At 41.5% G+C, this 16,952-nt stretch overlaps 1 protein-coding gene across 2 annotated transcripts in view; it reads left to right on the top strand.

Annotated features, from left to right (window-relative positions):
* Positions 1–16,153, top strand: part of LOC141444473 (cyclin G-like) — a 45,753-nt gene extending 29,600 nt beyond the window's left edge. For both annotated transcript variants that reach the window (XM_074110026.1, XM_074110025.1), the window contains exons 7-11: positions 12,904–13,006; positions 13,470–13,570; positions 14,594–14,719; positions 15,305–15,393; positions 15,977–16,153. In XM_074110026.1, coding sequence (XP_073966127.1) covers positions 12,904–13,006; positions 13,470–13,570; positions 14,594–14,719; positions 15,305–15,393; positions 15,977–16,058 — 501 coding nt within the window. In that variant the 3' untranslated portion in view covers positions 16,059–16,153. The remainder of the gene's footprint in view (positions 1–12,903; positions 13,007–13,469; positions 13,571–14,593; positions 14,720–15,304; positions 15,394–15,976) is intronic.
* The last annotated feature ends 799 nt before the right edge of the window (positions 16,154–16,952 follow it).

The following is a 16,952-nucleotide window of genomic DNA, read 5'->3' on the forward strand; positions in this document are numbered from 1 at the left end:
ACACTTTCGCTAGCATCGGTGGCGATCCGCAAATGGTTAGGACACGAAGCGGTTAGTTCTAGCACCGTTATCGTTGCGTGTTGGAAATCGTGTTATTATATAAAACGGTTGGCAAATGATACGCGCAACTGCTTTATTTATCTTTTGAACATGTCAGAGTAGGGTCATTTAGGTCTAAATTTCAGCTTCTATGCTGTTTTTTTCTCGAGCATTTCTTAAACAGATTGCTATTTTTATTTAAGTCTACTGATTTAACAAAAAACCTGTTAGGTAGGGTGAATGAACAGCCAGCCTAACATGATCTCTCAAGATGTCCTAATTTATTTGTATGCAGATTATTTTTTTATTACCAAAATTCGTTTGAGGTAACAAAAAGTGCAATTATATTTTTCAAATCAGATGTCATCACATAGTTACGGAAGTTTCTATTACACGAAACGCTTAAGTGAAGACAGTCGTTTTCCAACTCTTGACAATGCCAATCAAAATGGTATGACGGAACGTTGTAACACAACTATAATGGATAGAATAAAAGATGAAGGACTGTTAATACGAGTATGTAGGATAACCGATACTATACATTTATCTAAATCAAAATTTAATAATGGTTATTAAATCGTGAATTACCGTAAGATTTAGGCTGCATCTCACTTTTCGGTCGATGACTACGTAAACCCGTGTTACCTATTGCGTCGTTAGTAATTGTTATACTGATAGTGCAACGACTTATCCTATTAACAGCGGATAATAAATAAGGTCAAAATAAACGTCACGGTAGAATTCGGTTTCTTGGCGCAATTGCAATGTACACAAGTGATTTTAATTTAATGTCATATATAAATGAAACGAAATCAAACTTAAGATCGCATTCCCAATTTAAACTTAAAAATCATTTTTACTGCCCTTCTAGTCAATTAGTTTGACCCTAAGAGAGATGTAGAGCAGGGATACTAACCGGTCGATAGCAATTTATTAATGAAAATATGACAGAAAGAAGTTAATTCGAAATTAAATATAAAAATGGCCCAAAAGGCCGGCAGCGTTTCTTTGTTGAATAGCTAAGCTAAGATAGCTGCCGGCCCTTTGGTCTCCAGTTGTGTCCTCCAGGTGTTTTTGCAAATCTTTTATAAATCTATGTGAGTCAGAGCTCAGAGCCCCGTATAAAACAAGACTTTTTCTGAACGCTAACTGCAAAATAGAAGCACAGTACAATAACCTTTTACTTAACTCCAACCTATGATGTCGTCTACGTATCGCGCCATGGCGCAAACGCCAGTTAATCGTTAGTTACGTACGTTTAGTTCATCGACTTTAGAGAATAACAAACACGGGTCAACGGTTCACGTATTAACTTGAATGCAGTCTTTGTAAACGTTCAACACTGAACAGTTGTGTGAGAAAGTCCAGACTTATGAATTGCATCTTGAAGCTAGGAAATATAAATCTGTCTGAATTTTACACTTCCACTGAACGTTGATATACCTAGTTAAGATGTTTAGACTTTGGTTTTATTTTTAATTTACTTTTTGTTAGCCCAATATACCCTCTGTTTTTCCGAAAAGGGCATATGCATAAAACGCATTTTCCTCACCATGAAAAGGGTACTTCAGCTTATTTTTTTATAGCATTACCGTTGACTGACTTTGACAAAGTTTCAATTTGTCATTTAAGTTCACTTGTAATGTTGCTAATGCGACAGCACAGTAGACCTTGTCACACTACACCGTGTTGCTAAGTACAAGATAGGTAAGACGACCTTCCTCATGTTGCACGATTGCATTTGCTATCTTGAAGACTATTGAATGTCAAGACAATTAGGGAGCTAGTAATCCACATAGCAACACTAACGTTTGACCGAAGGAGGGTTCATCATCATCCCAGCCTATATACGTCCCACTGCTGGGCACAGGCCTCCACTCGGAATGAGAGGGCTTATTACGCATTTATTTTTATTGTGTTGGCTATCAGCGAGCTTTCTGAGATGTCAAAGCCTACATCACTGTCATTCAAGCCATAAAGACTTGACGCCACAAACTGAGGCCTAGGATTCGATTTGTAGCATTCGAACATGGCGGATGTAGACAATATCTAATTTTTCTATTTCTGTTTCGTTGGCTAGTTGAAGTATAGTTTCGATAGTGTTTTATGCGGCGATTAACCTTAACAGTGAACAGTGATCACAAAATTCTATATTGCTCTCGTGTCTGACATTTTTTTAATTCGCAAGTTGTCTCCACGTGGTACTATCAAGTTGCAAAAACTACAATCACCCCCTCAAAGAGAGTACTTTGACACTGGCAGGCGCGGCGCACTCCGCGATATAGGTGCGATTCTGTAAGTATCAAAACACCCCACGCCGGCGTGGGTTAACTCACTAGGGCTATGAGCTGAGCACCGCCCGGCACGAACGCTCGAAGCGTGGTGTTTCGATTTTTGGGATGAGGAGTAGGTATATACAGTTTAAATTGTACAGTTTGAGCGCTAAAACAGTATATTTATAGCCACACTAAACAGTATGGAAACTACATAATGTTATCTGAACATGAATTATTTTTTTTTGGAAATTCATGAAAATTTCATTAATTGCAATACTAAAATTCTTACTATTTTCTATTCTGTACATAACATTACACTAACTAATCCAATTCTGTTCGAAACCATATTAAGTGCGAGTGCGACAAAAGAACAGATAGGTAATTCGCGATTTACCAATGCCCACTGCGGGTGTACAAAACCTTTAAGGCGGCCAACGACGCATTCGGCACGCGACCTTGTACAATTATCGATTTTGGGACATAGTTTTAAAAAGCTAAAACAAAAATATTTACTGTATTCAAAACCGCTTTATTTCGCTCCAATCTGCTTTAATACAGCGATTAAACTACGTCGCACTTTGATAGCATTAATATTAAAGTTTGAAAATATTTTCAATTTGATACCGGTAATCTACTACCAATCTCTTGCTAAACAATTTTAAATTTGCAGTCGATATCGCAGTACTGTACGCAGTTTTAGTCAAGTATTATAAGCGTTGAAGATAACTGCCGATATCTGGATGTGTAAATGTAAATTGGGATTGAAATTAGTCTGTTATTCTGCTTGTAATGAGGACATGTTACGAATAATTCGAATTTATATTCATTTTGAGATGTACTGCTTCGTTATTAAAAAACGCGTCTTCATTTACGAAGAATTTGTTATCGTTATCCCGCTAGAACGGCAATTTTCTGGATAACAAATAGGATTTTAATACAACATTGCGTGATTGAGTAGCAAGTAAAGCATCCACATAACGTCATAAATTTTCCCTCATCATATAAGTAGGATCATCAAAGCTATAAGTCTAGTGTAGAATCACTTAAGTTACTAATAAAAAATAACTTTTAAAGATTTGAACTCAATATTAAGTATACATTTTTTTTATCAATATAAAACAATACAAATGAACAAAATAATGAATTGGACATTATAACATAGTAAGCAGTAGGTACAGAAATCAGAGACGTACATAGAGAAAGTTTTCCATTGTAAGCAACAGACGGCTATCGCATTTTTATTATTTCGCTTATTATTTTCGAGTCGATGGAGAAATGCTCGCATAAACTAAAAACCCTAAGGAGAAAGGCTACATATTGTCGTTTATATCTATAGTACTAAAACGAAGAGCTAGACTTAAGTTGTAGGAGCAACTTTAGAGGTAGGTACTGATTAGGGATTGCAATCCCGCACTGTTTCCAATCCCGCGGGTTTTTGCTGGATTGACTTCGTAACAGAGGATCCCGCGTAGTCTATAGCTTTTCTATGGAATTCAAAATAAAACTTTATAATCAACTTTTTATTAAAATGCAAAAATCAACAACGCCTTACTTACTAATAATTGGCTAATAATTTTCACCAGTTTGGCTACTTATTTATTAATAAAAAAGTCCAATCCAGAAACATAAAAAAATATCAATATTTGGTAGAACTTTGTAGGTACTTTTGTACTATACTAGTTAACTGAAAATATTAATTCTAATGTTTATCTGAGGTAATAAACATAATCAGTCTTTTGTATTCACAAAGAGTATCATATGAATTTAGTTTACTAATAGTCTTTTAATTTTTCTTACTAAATAATTAATCGTAATTAGAAATATGAAATATTCAAATAATTTTTATCCCAATTATTCCATTATTTATGCTTTTGTTAATTAACAACTTTTCTACATGAATGCTGTAGATTAAGGCGGCAATTTCAATAAATTGCACCGGCCGATGCTTGCGGATTCGCATTGCTGGATCCGCAAGATATTGCGGGATCCCGCACAGCCTAAAATTGAGCTGGATTCCGCTGGATCGCGGGATTCCACTTTGCTGGATTGCAATCCCTAGTACTGATCTTAAAAAGTATTTCAATAAAATAAAGCTACAGTGTTCTAACTTAATGCCGGGACAATAAACCCGATGAACTCTAGACGATGTTGCATCCAACAAATAAAGTAAATTGACTAGTCAAATTGTAAACAACCTTCACAAGGCACATTCTCCCGTCATATCACGTATGTTTATATGCTAATCTAATGACGCTATTGCAGAATACGTTTAACGATGATGCTTTGTTTTTTTACGAGATTATTTTATGTTCACAATCTGGGCGACCTTTAAATCGTCAATGTCATGCAAACATACGCTAGGAGAGGCTCGTTGAGGTGATAAGGGATATAGTTAAACTCCAATTCAATAGAATCTGACAATCCTGTGCCCTTAGTGTAAGTTTTCGGTTACAAAATACGCCTCAATCGCGTTTGCGTTAGTCTCAATTTGTATGGAAACACAAACATCGCATACGTTCCGCTAGAGGCGCTATTCGTGTTTCCACACAATTTGAGATTTTAACGCAAATGCGATCGAAACGTATTTTGTAACCCAAAACTTACACTAAGGGTACGGTAGACACTTCCAGCCTACTAATATAAACACCGGGCTGCTAAGGCTTTGTGATGTGACTATTATTCTTTTTTGATTCCTTTTAGATGATAATTGCAACAACATATAATCAAGTGTGCCCACGATAGGGTGTCTTAAATATGTAGAAAATTGACAGATTCTATTGAATTGTACTTTATACAAAATATGCACTTTGTATTCGGTTTAACAAAAACTGTAGTTACTGATTTCGTGTTTGTAGATAAATCTAAAATATGCTAAACAATGGTGATGTTTTAATGTATGATTTAAAACAAAAAGACTAATACAATACAACTCTATTTTGTCTTCGAATGACGCAGTTCTGAAGTGACAAACAAAAAATTGCAACTGAATTGAGAGACTTTTTTTTAGTAGATTAAAAATAAAACTTGATCTTCACTATAATTATAGTGAACTTCGTTTGCTCGTGACTCCGCCAAGAATTTGTTTATTGCTATCCCGTGTAAACTGCAGCTTTCCGGGTAAGAACTATTCCATTTCTTTCCCAGGTTCTCCAACTATCTCCATACCTAATCTAATTCGATTTAACGGTTTCAGCGTGGAGGTGTAGCCAGACATACTTTCGCATTTTTAATATTAATAAGAATCACTCAAATCAATAAATGAACATTATGTTGGTAAAACTGATGGCTTAGTTGTTTGTTTCATTAGATTATCTTTATGAAGACACTGGTTGACTGACCTTTACAATTTTCGCATGTCATCATCACACCATATTTACGTTTATAATATTTACAGATATACATTGAAACACTGTTAATTTAATCCCTTTCAAGCGACCCTATCCGAACACAAGTTCGTATAAAAATAGTATTAAGGGTGCAAACCCAGTGTATACTAGAGGGTCAAGGGATTGACCGTGGCGTTTAAGTTATTACAGCTTTTGAATACTGTCTCTCGCTTGCTAAGTGAGTGCAGTGTTGCCCTACATCAGTGCTCAACCACTGTTGTATTGTATCTGACTGCCCGAGAGAGGCTAAGGCGGCTGAGCAATTGTTTTTCAACAAGACATTGACTCAGTAACCTTCTGAGCAAACCTTATCCCACCCACGAATCTCCAAAGTTCCAAACCCTTACCAAAGATAACTTTAATACCCCAGATCCTATTCAAAAAGTTAAGTGTTCTATATCCTACGATATCCCTTTAAAATCAGAATACTGCTTCTGATTTCTCCTGATAATCCCATCCCTGGCTACCCGGTCATCGCTCAGCGGCCCAGGTCGCTCGGTGTTGACGGACTCTCTCTCGTCAGGTACTAGGGCCTTCGCGCCCGGTCGCTCAAGTCGGGTTCGAGCCTTGGGGGAATCGGTGACGGCACATACAACGACACAAGCCGCTGCTGCCGACTTCGAAAAAGCTTTGGTGAGTCAAATTAAAGCACAAATCGAATGAATATAGCAAATACGCAAATATAACGTGAATAGAACAGAAATTGACTTAATTAGGTACCTAAGTCAGTCACAGATTGTACTTAGTTTTAAATAAATGACGCAGTTACCATGACCTCATTAGCCGGCTGTGACCTAATTATCACTGAAGGGGTGACCATCGTCACGTAAGCCTTTTGTGGCAGCAGCCGACACGATACGGTGTTCTGTTTTTGTTTAAAAATTAAAGCTACAGTAACTATTATTTCTTTTTTTTTTTTCGTCGTTGAGTCGTCTTTAACACTTTAGTCACCTTACTTTCGTCGGATGTCTTGAGCTTTTTTTTTGGACGACAGGATAGCTGAGTCTACGAAGCTAGTGATTGCGGGTTCGATCCCCGTAACGGCCAAATATTTGAATGATGCATAAGAATAGGTACTTGAGTCTTAGGTGTTTGTATGTATTTAAGTATAATAATATATTTATCTGTGTATGTATGTCTATCCGTTGTCTAGCATTCATTGTACAGTCAAGGGCAAAGATATCGACACGGTCAAAATTATAAAAATATGTATACACGACTTTATGCACTTAACATTAAGGCCGTGTATACATATTTTTGCAACTTTGGCCGTGTCGATATCTTTGCCCTTGACTGTACAAGCTTTGGTTTGGGGCTAGGTCAATTGGTGTATTTTGTCCCAAATATTATTATACATACATAGATGCACATAAAAACCAGAAAAAGAAACCAGCGCTGGGAGTCGAACCCAGGTCCTCAGCATTCCGTGCTGCGTGCCATACCCCTACACTATCACTGGACAGGAGTACATACTCGAATGTCTCCTATGTACCACATATCTCAGCTTGTTTGTTTCTTATTTAGTCACTTAAGCAGCGCCACTAGCGACATCTATGTTTTTAGCCCTCATCGAGAAACTTTCAAACTTTTCCAAACAAACAATCAAAAATTTTTTTTTTGTGCATTTATGTTTTGGTTTGAATTTTCGATATATATTTTACGGGATTTGGAGAAAATTTGGAGTTGAAATAAAAAAATAATACAAAAAAGACTCCAAAAACCAATCCAAATATTATTATTATTACAAGTTTATATGAGGATCAAGGCAATGCAGTCGATGCAATAGATATTCAAGCGCCTAAATGTTTGTTCAGATGCCAAACGCATCTAAAAATAATGTCAACAACTTACGACTTCGTTGGAATTTATTATTTATACCACAGATGGCTTTTAATTTTGTTGCGTTATATTTAGTACATTACTATGCACAGGCACACCTATAAATGTAATTAATTACAAAACAAAACCAAAATTTGTCGTTTTCAGAGTTATGGGTTTAAAATAAGCTGATCAGTCACAGGAAAACGTGCGAACCGATATTATCCGTGTAACGGTTTTATCATTAGTGTAATAAGAAAAACGGTAAAAATATAGTTTTCATTTGGTTATTTATACTATGTCCATCAGATCATTTTGTAATTGACCTTGATAACTTTAAAACCATGATAGGCCACCATGATGAATAAAATAGTTCTGAATGACATCAACCAAGCCACCATTGCTATAGATAGGTGCCGGCATTGAATATGCAGAAGCAAATTTAACGTATCTTTGCTATTAAAGTATTAGCGAAAACACGCCACCCAAATATTCAAGAAGTTTGTGCTATAAAAACTACCCAAAAATCCGGCCACGCAGGACCAAATGTAACCTAACCTAACCTAACCCCGCAGGTGCCGATTCACCCTCCGCTCGCCAAAGCCCGATCATGTTGAGAGCGGGCGCGAGGCACCCGGATGCTGGCCCGTCCACGTCATCCGACGCGATGGATATGGAGCAAGTTTACGCTACGCTCAACGAGTACCTGCAAATGGAGCACAAGTTCCAGCCCAATTTGTGCCTGCCTAATGAATCTGAGGTATGTATACACAAATTTATACATAAGACTAGCTTTTGCCCGCGGCTCCGCCCGCGTGGTATTCGGTTATCGCGTGCTGTTCCCTCGGGAACTGTGCATTTTACCGGATAAAAAGTAGCCTATGTCACTGGGGCCCATAAACTATCTCTATGCCAAAAATCACGTCAATCCCTCGCTCCGTTACGGCGTGAAAGACGGACAAACATACAAACACACTTTCGCATTTATAATATTAGTATGGATTTGTTATATTTATCATTGGTGATGTCATGTCAAAAATTTAGGCAACCCGGTGGGAATTGAGTTGTTACGACGTCATGCCACTGATATGCACTCTGTACATTGGAATGGCGCTCAATTTTATATTAGACGTTCTCTACTAGTAGCTTCGATCTAAGTACTATTTACGAATATTTTAGTGCTTGCAGCATCTATTTACTGGTACCTGTCTACCTTAAATAATTCATTACAAATTCACAATGCGCCCGTGGCGTTATTTAGCTATGTTTTCCAAAAGACCTTGTTTTAATGCAAATCGGTGAATGTCGAAGGTCGCGCGTTTGGTGTCGGCTTCGGACTTCCTCGCGCTCGAGGTCGTGTGATAGAAGACGGGAAGCGGAGGCTAGTCTACAGATAAACCTTGCACAGTTAATTGTTTTAAGTAATTACATGTTTGTTTCTTATTTCAATACGTACAGTCACGTGTAAAAATATGTCTCTAATCGAACCACTCAAAAATATGTTACCACGGCTCTATTTCGTCGGATAAGAGTCTGTGGGATATATTTTTATAACGTTGTATACGTTCATATTTTGACACTTGATGGTTTGCCATCGTATTTTATAGGAAAAGTTCGTATATATCGTGCTTTCAATGAGGGCTAAAAGGCAGGTGAAATATCGCTAGATGGCGTTAGTATCGTGAGGGTTTTTTTTGGGTGTCACTTCCGGCCCGGATACCGAATAACGACCCTGTTTTTCGTGTACAAGCCCGAGAAGCTCCTGTCAGTTTCTATGGGCGTGTACGCAAAAAACAGGGCCGGTATTTCCATGACGGTGTTATCCGGGCCGGGAAAGATTGTCAACCTTTTTTTTGACAAGCAAGATCATAACGTCAAAAAACTTCACGATACTAACGCCGTCCCTCTCAATATATTGCTATATATCGCCTCTTTCAGCCCTCTTAGGCTTCAGTACCCATCATGATTTTAATTTGTATATTGTTGTTTTGTCCTAATCGAGCGTGATGTTGCCCTCAGAATGGTGAAGTGACGACGGGCGCCCGCGACGGCGCGGCTCACGTCATCCGCTGCCTCAAGGTGTGGTACGACCTGCCTGCTGACGTGCCTATCGACGCCATCAGCCTCTTGGACAGGTGACACGACCTTATACTACGAACTTCGTATCTTGCCGTCCTTCTGGCGCTTATATTGTTTAATACGAGAGTGAGTGGGACGGTACGATGTGAATGTTTAAAAAAATGGACACCTGCGACCTGCGGGCCTAATGTTTGACATGGCTGCTTTAGATAACTAATGGCCAGAGACCGAAGTTTTGCTGTTGTTGACAATAAAATGGTGTAATTTTGTTTATAGGTTGATCTTTTTGCGTTACTTCCGAACAGAATAGTTCCTGCTATTAAGTGAGATTCTAGTTTTATGAGTAAAGTAAGATCTAATTTTCTGTGTAGTAAGTAATATTATATATTCTGACTTTACCAACAGGAAAATATAACTTTCCTGTGACAGATAGCTGCCCTGGGGTTACCTAAACTGCTGATGCGAAAACCAATAGTAGTATAAACCGTCGACGTCATTTTTACGTCATCCACAATAAAAGTTCTCTGCTAATATTAAGAACTGACAAATCACTCCGTCTAAACAAACATTTCCTTGTCAAAACCCTAGTTGGTACCATTTAGTACAAGATTTTACAGTGAACTGTTTCCCATCAGGTTCCTGACTAAGATGAAAGTGCGTCCGTGCCACGTGCCCTGCATCACCGTGGCCTGCATGAACATCGCGATCGAGCAGTACGCCCAAAACAACAAGGAGGCGAGGAAGGTGTCCATCGAAGAGCTGGGTACGTCGCTAGCTGTTGTAGTTTTGAGTAGCTCCTGTCAATATGGTGCTCTATTAACTAAGTCCCCAGTAAACTTGCATAGAACAAACCTTTAGGCTGTGGCGGACAAAGTGGGGGGGGGGGAGGCGGGCCTCCCCGGGGCATACAAATGTCCACAAGTTCTCTTGATTGATTCTTGGATGAGGCTAAAATATGCTTAGTTCTTACATCAACGTTTAAGACTTGGGGGAACTCTTTCGACTCGGCCGCCCCGGACCCTGAAATAGTCCGCCACTGCCTTCAAGGCCCTAACAAAAAGTGAATAGGGTATACAAGGTGTCAGACACCTCAACAATATTTTTTCATTTTAAGTTAGTTGATTGCATTTATTTTCGAATACCGTCATTATTTCAAAAATATTCGCATGTTTGCTAAGTTTATAATTCTACTTGATTTCTAATTCTACATTCATCATAATGTGTATTTGTCAGTTGTGCTTCGATGTTTTTAGAAGAAAATTGAACTGACACATAAGCGGCCAGTGTTAAATTATTGAACTAGTTGCATTCGTAACTTTAAGACTGGGCATAACAAAAAAAGGGATTTAGAACCATAAACAAACATAATCTGATTTAAAACATAGTGTAATCGATTCTACTCTCGATTCTGAGCAAACTACTTTCTGGTTTTCAGTTATTTATTTAACACTAAATATAGATGTAAATTGACTCTTGAATTATATTCCAGTATCTATCTCCCAGTCGGCCTGCACGGCGCGCGACGTGGCCCGCATGTCGCGTGGTGCGACAAGCTGGCGCTCGCGTCGGCGCGCGCGCGGCGTCACCGCCGCTGCACTGGCTGCGGCTGGTGCGCGCGCTGCTGGCGCCACACTGCCCCGCGGACCAGTGCCGCCGGTAACTATACCCGTAACAAGCAGCGCTCGCGTCGGGCGCGCGCGGGTCACGCGCTGCACTGGCTGCGGCTGTGCGCGCGCTGCTGGGCCACACTGCCCGCGGACCAGGCGCCGGTAACTATACCCGTAAACAAGCAGCGCTCGCGTCGGGCGCGCGCGGGTCAAATCCCCGCGGAACCAGCTGCCGCGGTAACTATATCCGTAAACAGCGCTCGAACTGGCTACACTGCCCTGCGGACCAAGCTGCTTAACTATACCGTATCGCGTATATCTCCCACCGCGCTGCGGCTGCGCTGCACACTGGCGACCAGCTGCCGCCGGTAACTATACCCGTAACAGCAGCGCTCGCATGCACTGGCTGCGGTGGTGCGCCGCTGCTGGCGCCACACTGCCCGTGCCGCCGGTAACTATACCCGTACAAGCAGCGCTCGCGTCGCTCACCGCGTGCACCTGGGGCTTGGTGCGCGCGTGCTGTGCACCAGCTGCTGGTTACTATACCCGTAACAAGGCGCTCCGTGCTGCGCTCACTGGCTGCGCTTGGTGCTGCTGGCGCCACACTGCCCCACCAGCTGCCGCCGTCTATACCGTAGCTGCCGGGCGCGCGCGGGTAACTACACTGCCCCGCGGACCGCTGCCGCCGTAATATACCCGTAACAAGCAGCGCTCGCGTCTCACCGCGTTGCACACAAAACTATACCGTAACAAGCAGTCGCGTCGGGCGCCGCGGTCACCGCGTGCCTGGCTGCGGCTACACCAGCTGCCGCGGTAATATACCCGTAACAAGGCGCTACCGTGCATGACACTTGCAGCTGCCGTCGGTAACTATACCCGCATCAAATGTGACCGCGCGCAACTGGCTGCGGCTGGTGCGCGCGCTGCTGGCGCCACACTGCCCGCGGACCAGCTGCGCCGGTAACTATACCCGTAACAAGCCGCTCGCGTCTGCGCGCACCCTGCACTGCCGGCTGGTGCGCGCGCTGCTGGCGCACACTCCCCGCGGACCAGCTGCCGCCGGTAACTATACCCGTAACAAGCAGCGCTCGCGTCGGGCGCGCGCGGGTCACCGCCTGCACTGGCTGCGGCTGGTGCGCGCGCTGCTGGCGCCACACTGCCCCACGGACCAGCTGCCGCCGGTAACTATACCCGTAACCGTAACCCCGCCTGCCACAAAACGAAACCGTGGTCGCCCAGTGGCTTACAGGTAGCGGGCTAGTTGAGCCGCTCCCCCCGCTCCACACGCCTCGCCTCAGTCGCCTTTAGTGTAGTGCTGTCCTTGATAGCGGTCGTACACATATCGATCGCGTTAAAACTCATGTTGCACCCCGTATTTATTTTCTGTTTTTAATGATGACTGATTCGAGTTCGTTTCCGTGTTTTTTGTTGACGGTTTAATCGAATTACATCCATCGTGTTGAGCCACATTGCCACTACGATGGATAAAACAAATAAAAGGTTAGGTGCAAAGTCCTGTTTATATACATAATTATGTGTTTAAAGCGCGAAAGTTAAAAAAAATGTGAAAATTTAATGAGCTTTGCGTTTAAGACTATTCCGAACGCAGCGAGGGTTTCTAAAGTAGAATTAAAGTAGTTTAGCTAGGTTAGCAATGTTGTATTGGTAATTATTATTAATCTCATTGTTTGGTTGCAGGAGAGCGAGCTCGTCAACTTGTTGGAGATTGTGGTGTGCGACGCGGAGTGTGTGAACGCGCGCGTGCCCGAACTGGCCCTGGTGTTGCTCTATCACAAACTAGGTATGTCGCTTAACATCTATTTAGTACCTGTAAAAGCCGTCAGGCTTACAGCAACAGTCCATCCGAAGAAGAAAAATAATTACCATCAGGGAGAAGCCAGACGAGCGTGTTTTCTTGAGTTGTGGGTCGCATGTGTTCGGTCCCTTCGTTTATGCTGCATTCGGTTTTATGCAAAAGTCCTATTTATGCCACACGAGTTTTTTTATAAATAGGACTTAATGAAACACAATTAAGCAACTTAGAACTCAAAAAAAAGCGCTCTTCTAGCTTCACCCTTAATGTTTCTAAGTTAATACGTGACTTTTGAATGAACAATTCAATATGACTAGATTGTTTTTGTAATTTTAAACGTAGTTTTTAAAAATATGTGACACAACTATACCGTTTGATTATACTGAAAAGGGTAATAACTATTATCAGATCACTACATAAATGATAGCAATGCAATGTATATCGTCCCCAGAGCAACAGTTGGTGGAGACGTCCCGGCAGACGGGCGCGCCGCTGCCGGAGCAGGCTTACCAGCTGTTCGAGGTCGGGGCGCAGCTGCAACAGTACTGCCACGTTAGTATTACATTTACATTTCGAATATCTATCTCTCTCTGTCTCTGAAAATTTCAATCTTACATCTTTTATCCATCGGTTGCACCAGTGGATGCAAGTGGCGAGTTGTCGTTCATTGTGGCTTTCTAGGGGGGAGGCCTTTGTTCAGCAGTGAACGTCTACCAGCTGATGATGATGATGATGATCTTTTATTCATAAACACTGATGCGTCGATATAGGCTAGGCGGTCATCAAATACCACAAATATTTGATAAATGCCTAGTGATGCTTTTTACGTCATAAGTTCCATTTTCAAATTTTAACGCTAGAAAATAGGTGTTCCATGCAATTCGTTGGTTTTTTTAATTTTTCGCCGAGATTATTTTTCTCAAATGATTAATTTCCCGTGTTTTTTGAATGTTTTTTTCTTCTAATTTTAAGTACTTCAGGGTTGTTTTAAAAGTAACCTAACCTATAGGGTTCTACAGGATAGTCCTGAAATAATCCTGATTAATTTACTGTTTTGAGAAAAAAATCAATGGTCCATATGAAACAGTTGCAAAATGAATCATTTGAGAAACATATTATCAACGAAAAACCAGGAGAGTCAATATTCGTTATATAGGTACGATGTCATTAATGGCTAATTTTGACAAAATCACGCGTCTTCGTGGATGGCACTAGGTATAGTGTGCTATACGCTTGCAGTGGGCCAATTCTAGGGGATCCTTTCGACTGCCATAATTTTATAAGTCATAATGTAATGTTTGTCATAATTATCGTTAGTCATAAATTATTTTCCCGCTGAAACCATAAATTTTAGGTTTGTTTTATAACAATTATGAAAAATAAATGGTTTCAGAGAAAAAAAGACTTCTGTCAAACATTAGATTATGACTATCAATTTTCGACCAGTCGATATAGACCCCAATTCTAGGGTTTGGGCACGACCACGACACTAGCGCGGCCTACCCTCAATGCACGCCATAGCCCATAGTAGTCTCGCCTTGTATTGTATGTAATGTAAGTCATGTCATGTTCCAGATGTCGGACGCGTCCCTGGTGGCGACGCGCAGCCGCGTGCGGCACGTGCTGGCGCGGTACGAGGCGCGCGCCGCCGCGCCGCAGCGCCAGCGGCTCGTCTGGCGGCTCTCCGAACGCACGCTCAAGGTACGTTGCACTGTTTTGAACATGACAGCTTAGCTTAGACTAGCTTTTGCACGCGGCTTCATCCGCGTGGAATTCGGTTATCGCGCGCTGTTCCCTCGGGAACTTTGCATTTTTTCGGAAGAAAAAGTATCCTATGTCACTCTCATGCCCATAAACTATCTGTGTCAAAAATCACGTCAATCCGTCGCTCCGTTTCGATCAAACACACACACTTTCACATTTATAATATTAGTATGGATATTGACCTGGATAAACTCGCTTTAAGACATGAGTTATCCGGGTCAATATCATTTAATATGTTGCACTGGCTGTTGCTGCAACTGTTGCAGTAGCTGTTACAGGATCAATCAACTATTTGGTGATGTTATCCTGTTCCCATAACTTAAGGAGTCATCAGTGATATACTAGGATGATACATTAGGCCGCTCCACTAAACATTTAACGTAATTTATGGACGTCCCGTTAACTCGCTGCGCCATTACTAACATTGCGGATTGCCTAGATAAATATCTGAACGTTCGATTGACTGCCATAACTCCTGTTCGATTCGCTTATTTACCTAATAATAACCGTCTTTGTCTACAGGTGCTGCGACCAACGGACAGGCTCACCTCTTTGCTGCCGACCATCGAAGAGCAGCACTTCGCTGTCGAGGCCACTCCGACCAGAAACAGGTATTTTATGTTGTTATGCTGAGGCCTCATCTAAAGACCGGTTCACATTTATCTGTCCTGTTGTGTCGTGATGCTCTCTGTTTCTCTCTCTCTCTTTCTCTCTCTCTATGCTTGTGATGCGACACAACACAAGCCGTCAGAACACACTGCATCAGATGAATGTGAACGAAACCATATAAAATGTATGAAACCGGGCTTTAGTCATATTCGTAGCGTAATAACAGGCCATCCACGTCACACCAATTTTGACTAACTTTTACCAACCCCCTGTCACACCTAATGCTATGAATATAAATAAATAAAAATCAAGGGACGCTTGACACCAATTGACCTAGTCCCAAAGTAAGCAGAGCTTGTGTTATGGGCACTAGGCTATGGATAAACATGCTTAAATACATATTAAAACACCCAAGACCCGAGAACAAACATTCGTATTTCCAGGGATCGAACCCGGGACCTCGAGCTTCTTAGTGAGGTTCTCTAACCACTGGGGTATCCGGTCGTCGAAAATCGGTCGATGAAAATCACAATTTTTTTGTTCCTTCCTGAAAATAAAACTTAAATACCTGTCTTTGTCTCACAGGTCAGGCAGCGAATGCAGCGTAAGCGAGGAGACCTCCGACTGGCCGCGCTCCCCCGTGCTGCCCGTCTACTGCGACAACTGAAGCCACGCAGCCCCCACGCAGCTCCCACGCACTCGGCTGGTGCCTTGCCCGTACACCTCAAACAGTTAGATACAAGTGCGAGCTCGCACGTGCGTCAGGCTCTTAGACGTCACGTGTCACTTCAACCGTTCTAGGTACGAAACGCATTACTTGCACGAATCTCGATTCACGAAGGCTTTAGAAGCACTCGTGGAGTAATGTACCGGTGAGAATGTCATTCACGTGCGTTGAGTAGGCAGCAGGGTGTGGCGCAAACTAGCGCTGCCTACCCTGGAGTTAATTCAATGAACGATTAATGGCGGATTCTGCGGCTATAATTTACATTTTGAGGGATTCGTGTTAGTAGTGCGTGTGCCGTTTTGTTTTGGCAGCTCTGGTATTGTAATGTTGCTCCGATGTGTGTGATCCCAATTTTGAATGAGTCAAAAGTCCGTGATCATTTGTTTGTATGGAACGTAAGAGTAGCTACGAATAGAGGCGACGCGGCTTTGTAGTAACACGGAAAGACTAGTGCTGTTTTCCATCATATCGATAGTGAAATATTAACTTAAATCGGAATTTTATGGGGAACGGAATTGCTACGTTAGTAGTATTAACTACTATTTTATTTTTGTGAAATAAGAAAAAAAAATCACTTAATTTATGTTTCAATTCGTACTGAAATTAGAACGGTTAGGAAGCAACGTAGAAACTTAAATAGGGCTCATCATCTGTGATGCGTTCCAACCAATACACCCTCCAGTGCTCGGTATCGTTATGGAATGTTTTCGAAGTGTTTGTGTTTCAATTGAAATTTTAAAACTTAACTTTTGCTGCGGGAGTGTCGCGTCTATACGTTTTACTCTTATGTCAAGTGCCAGTCGATGCTAGACGTGTTTTAACGTTTTTACAAGA

This window comes from Choristoneura fumiferana, chromosome 30 (genome assembly GCF_025370935.1).
Source record: "Choristoneura fumiferana chromosome 30, NRCan_CFum_1, whole genome shotgun sequence".
Taxonomy (NCBI): domain Eukaryota; kingdom Metazoa; phylum Arthropoda; class Insecta; order Lepidoptera; family Tortricidae; genus Choristoneura; species Choristoneura fumiferana.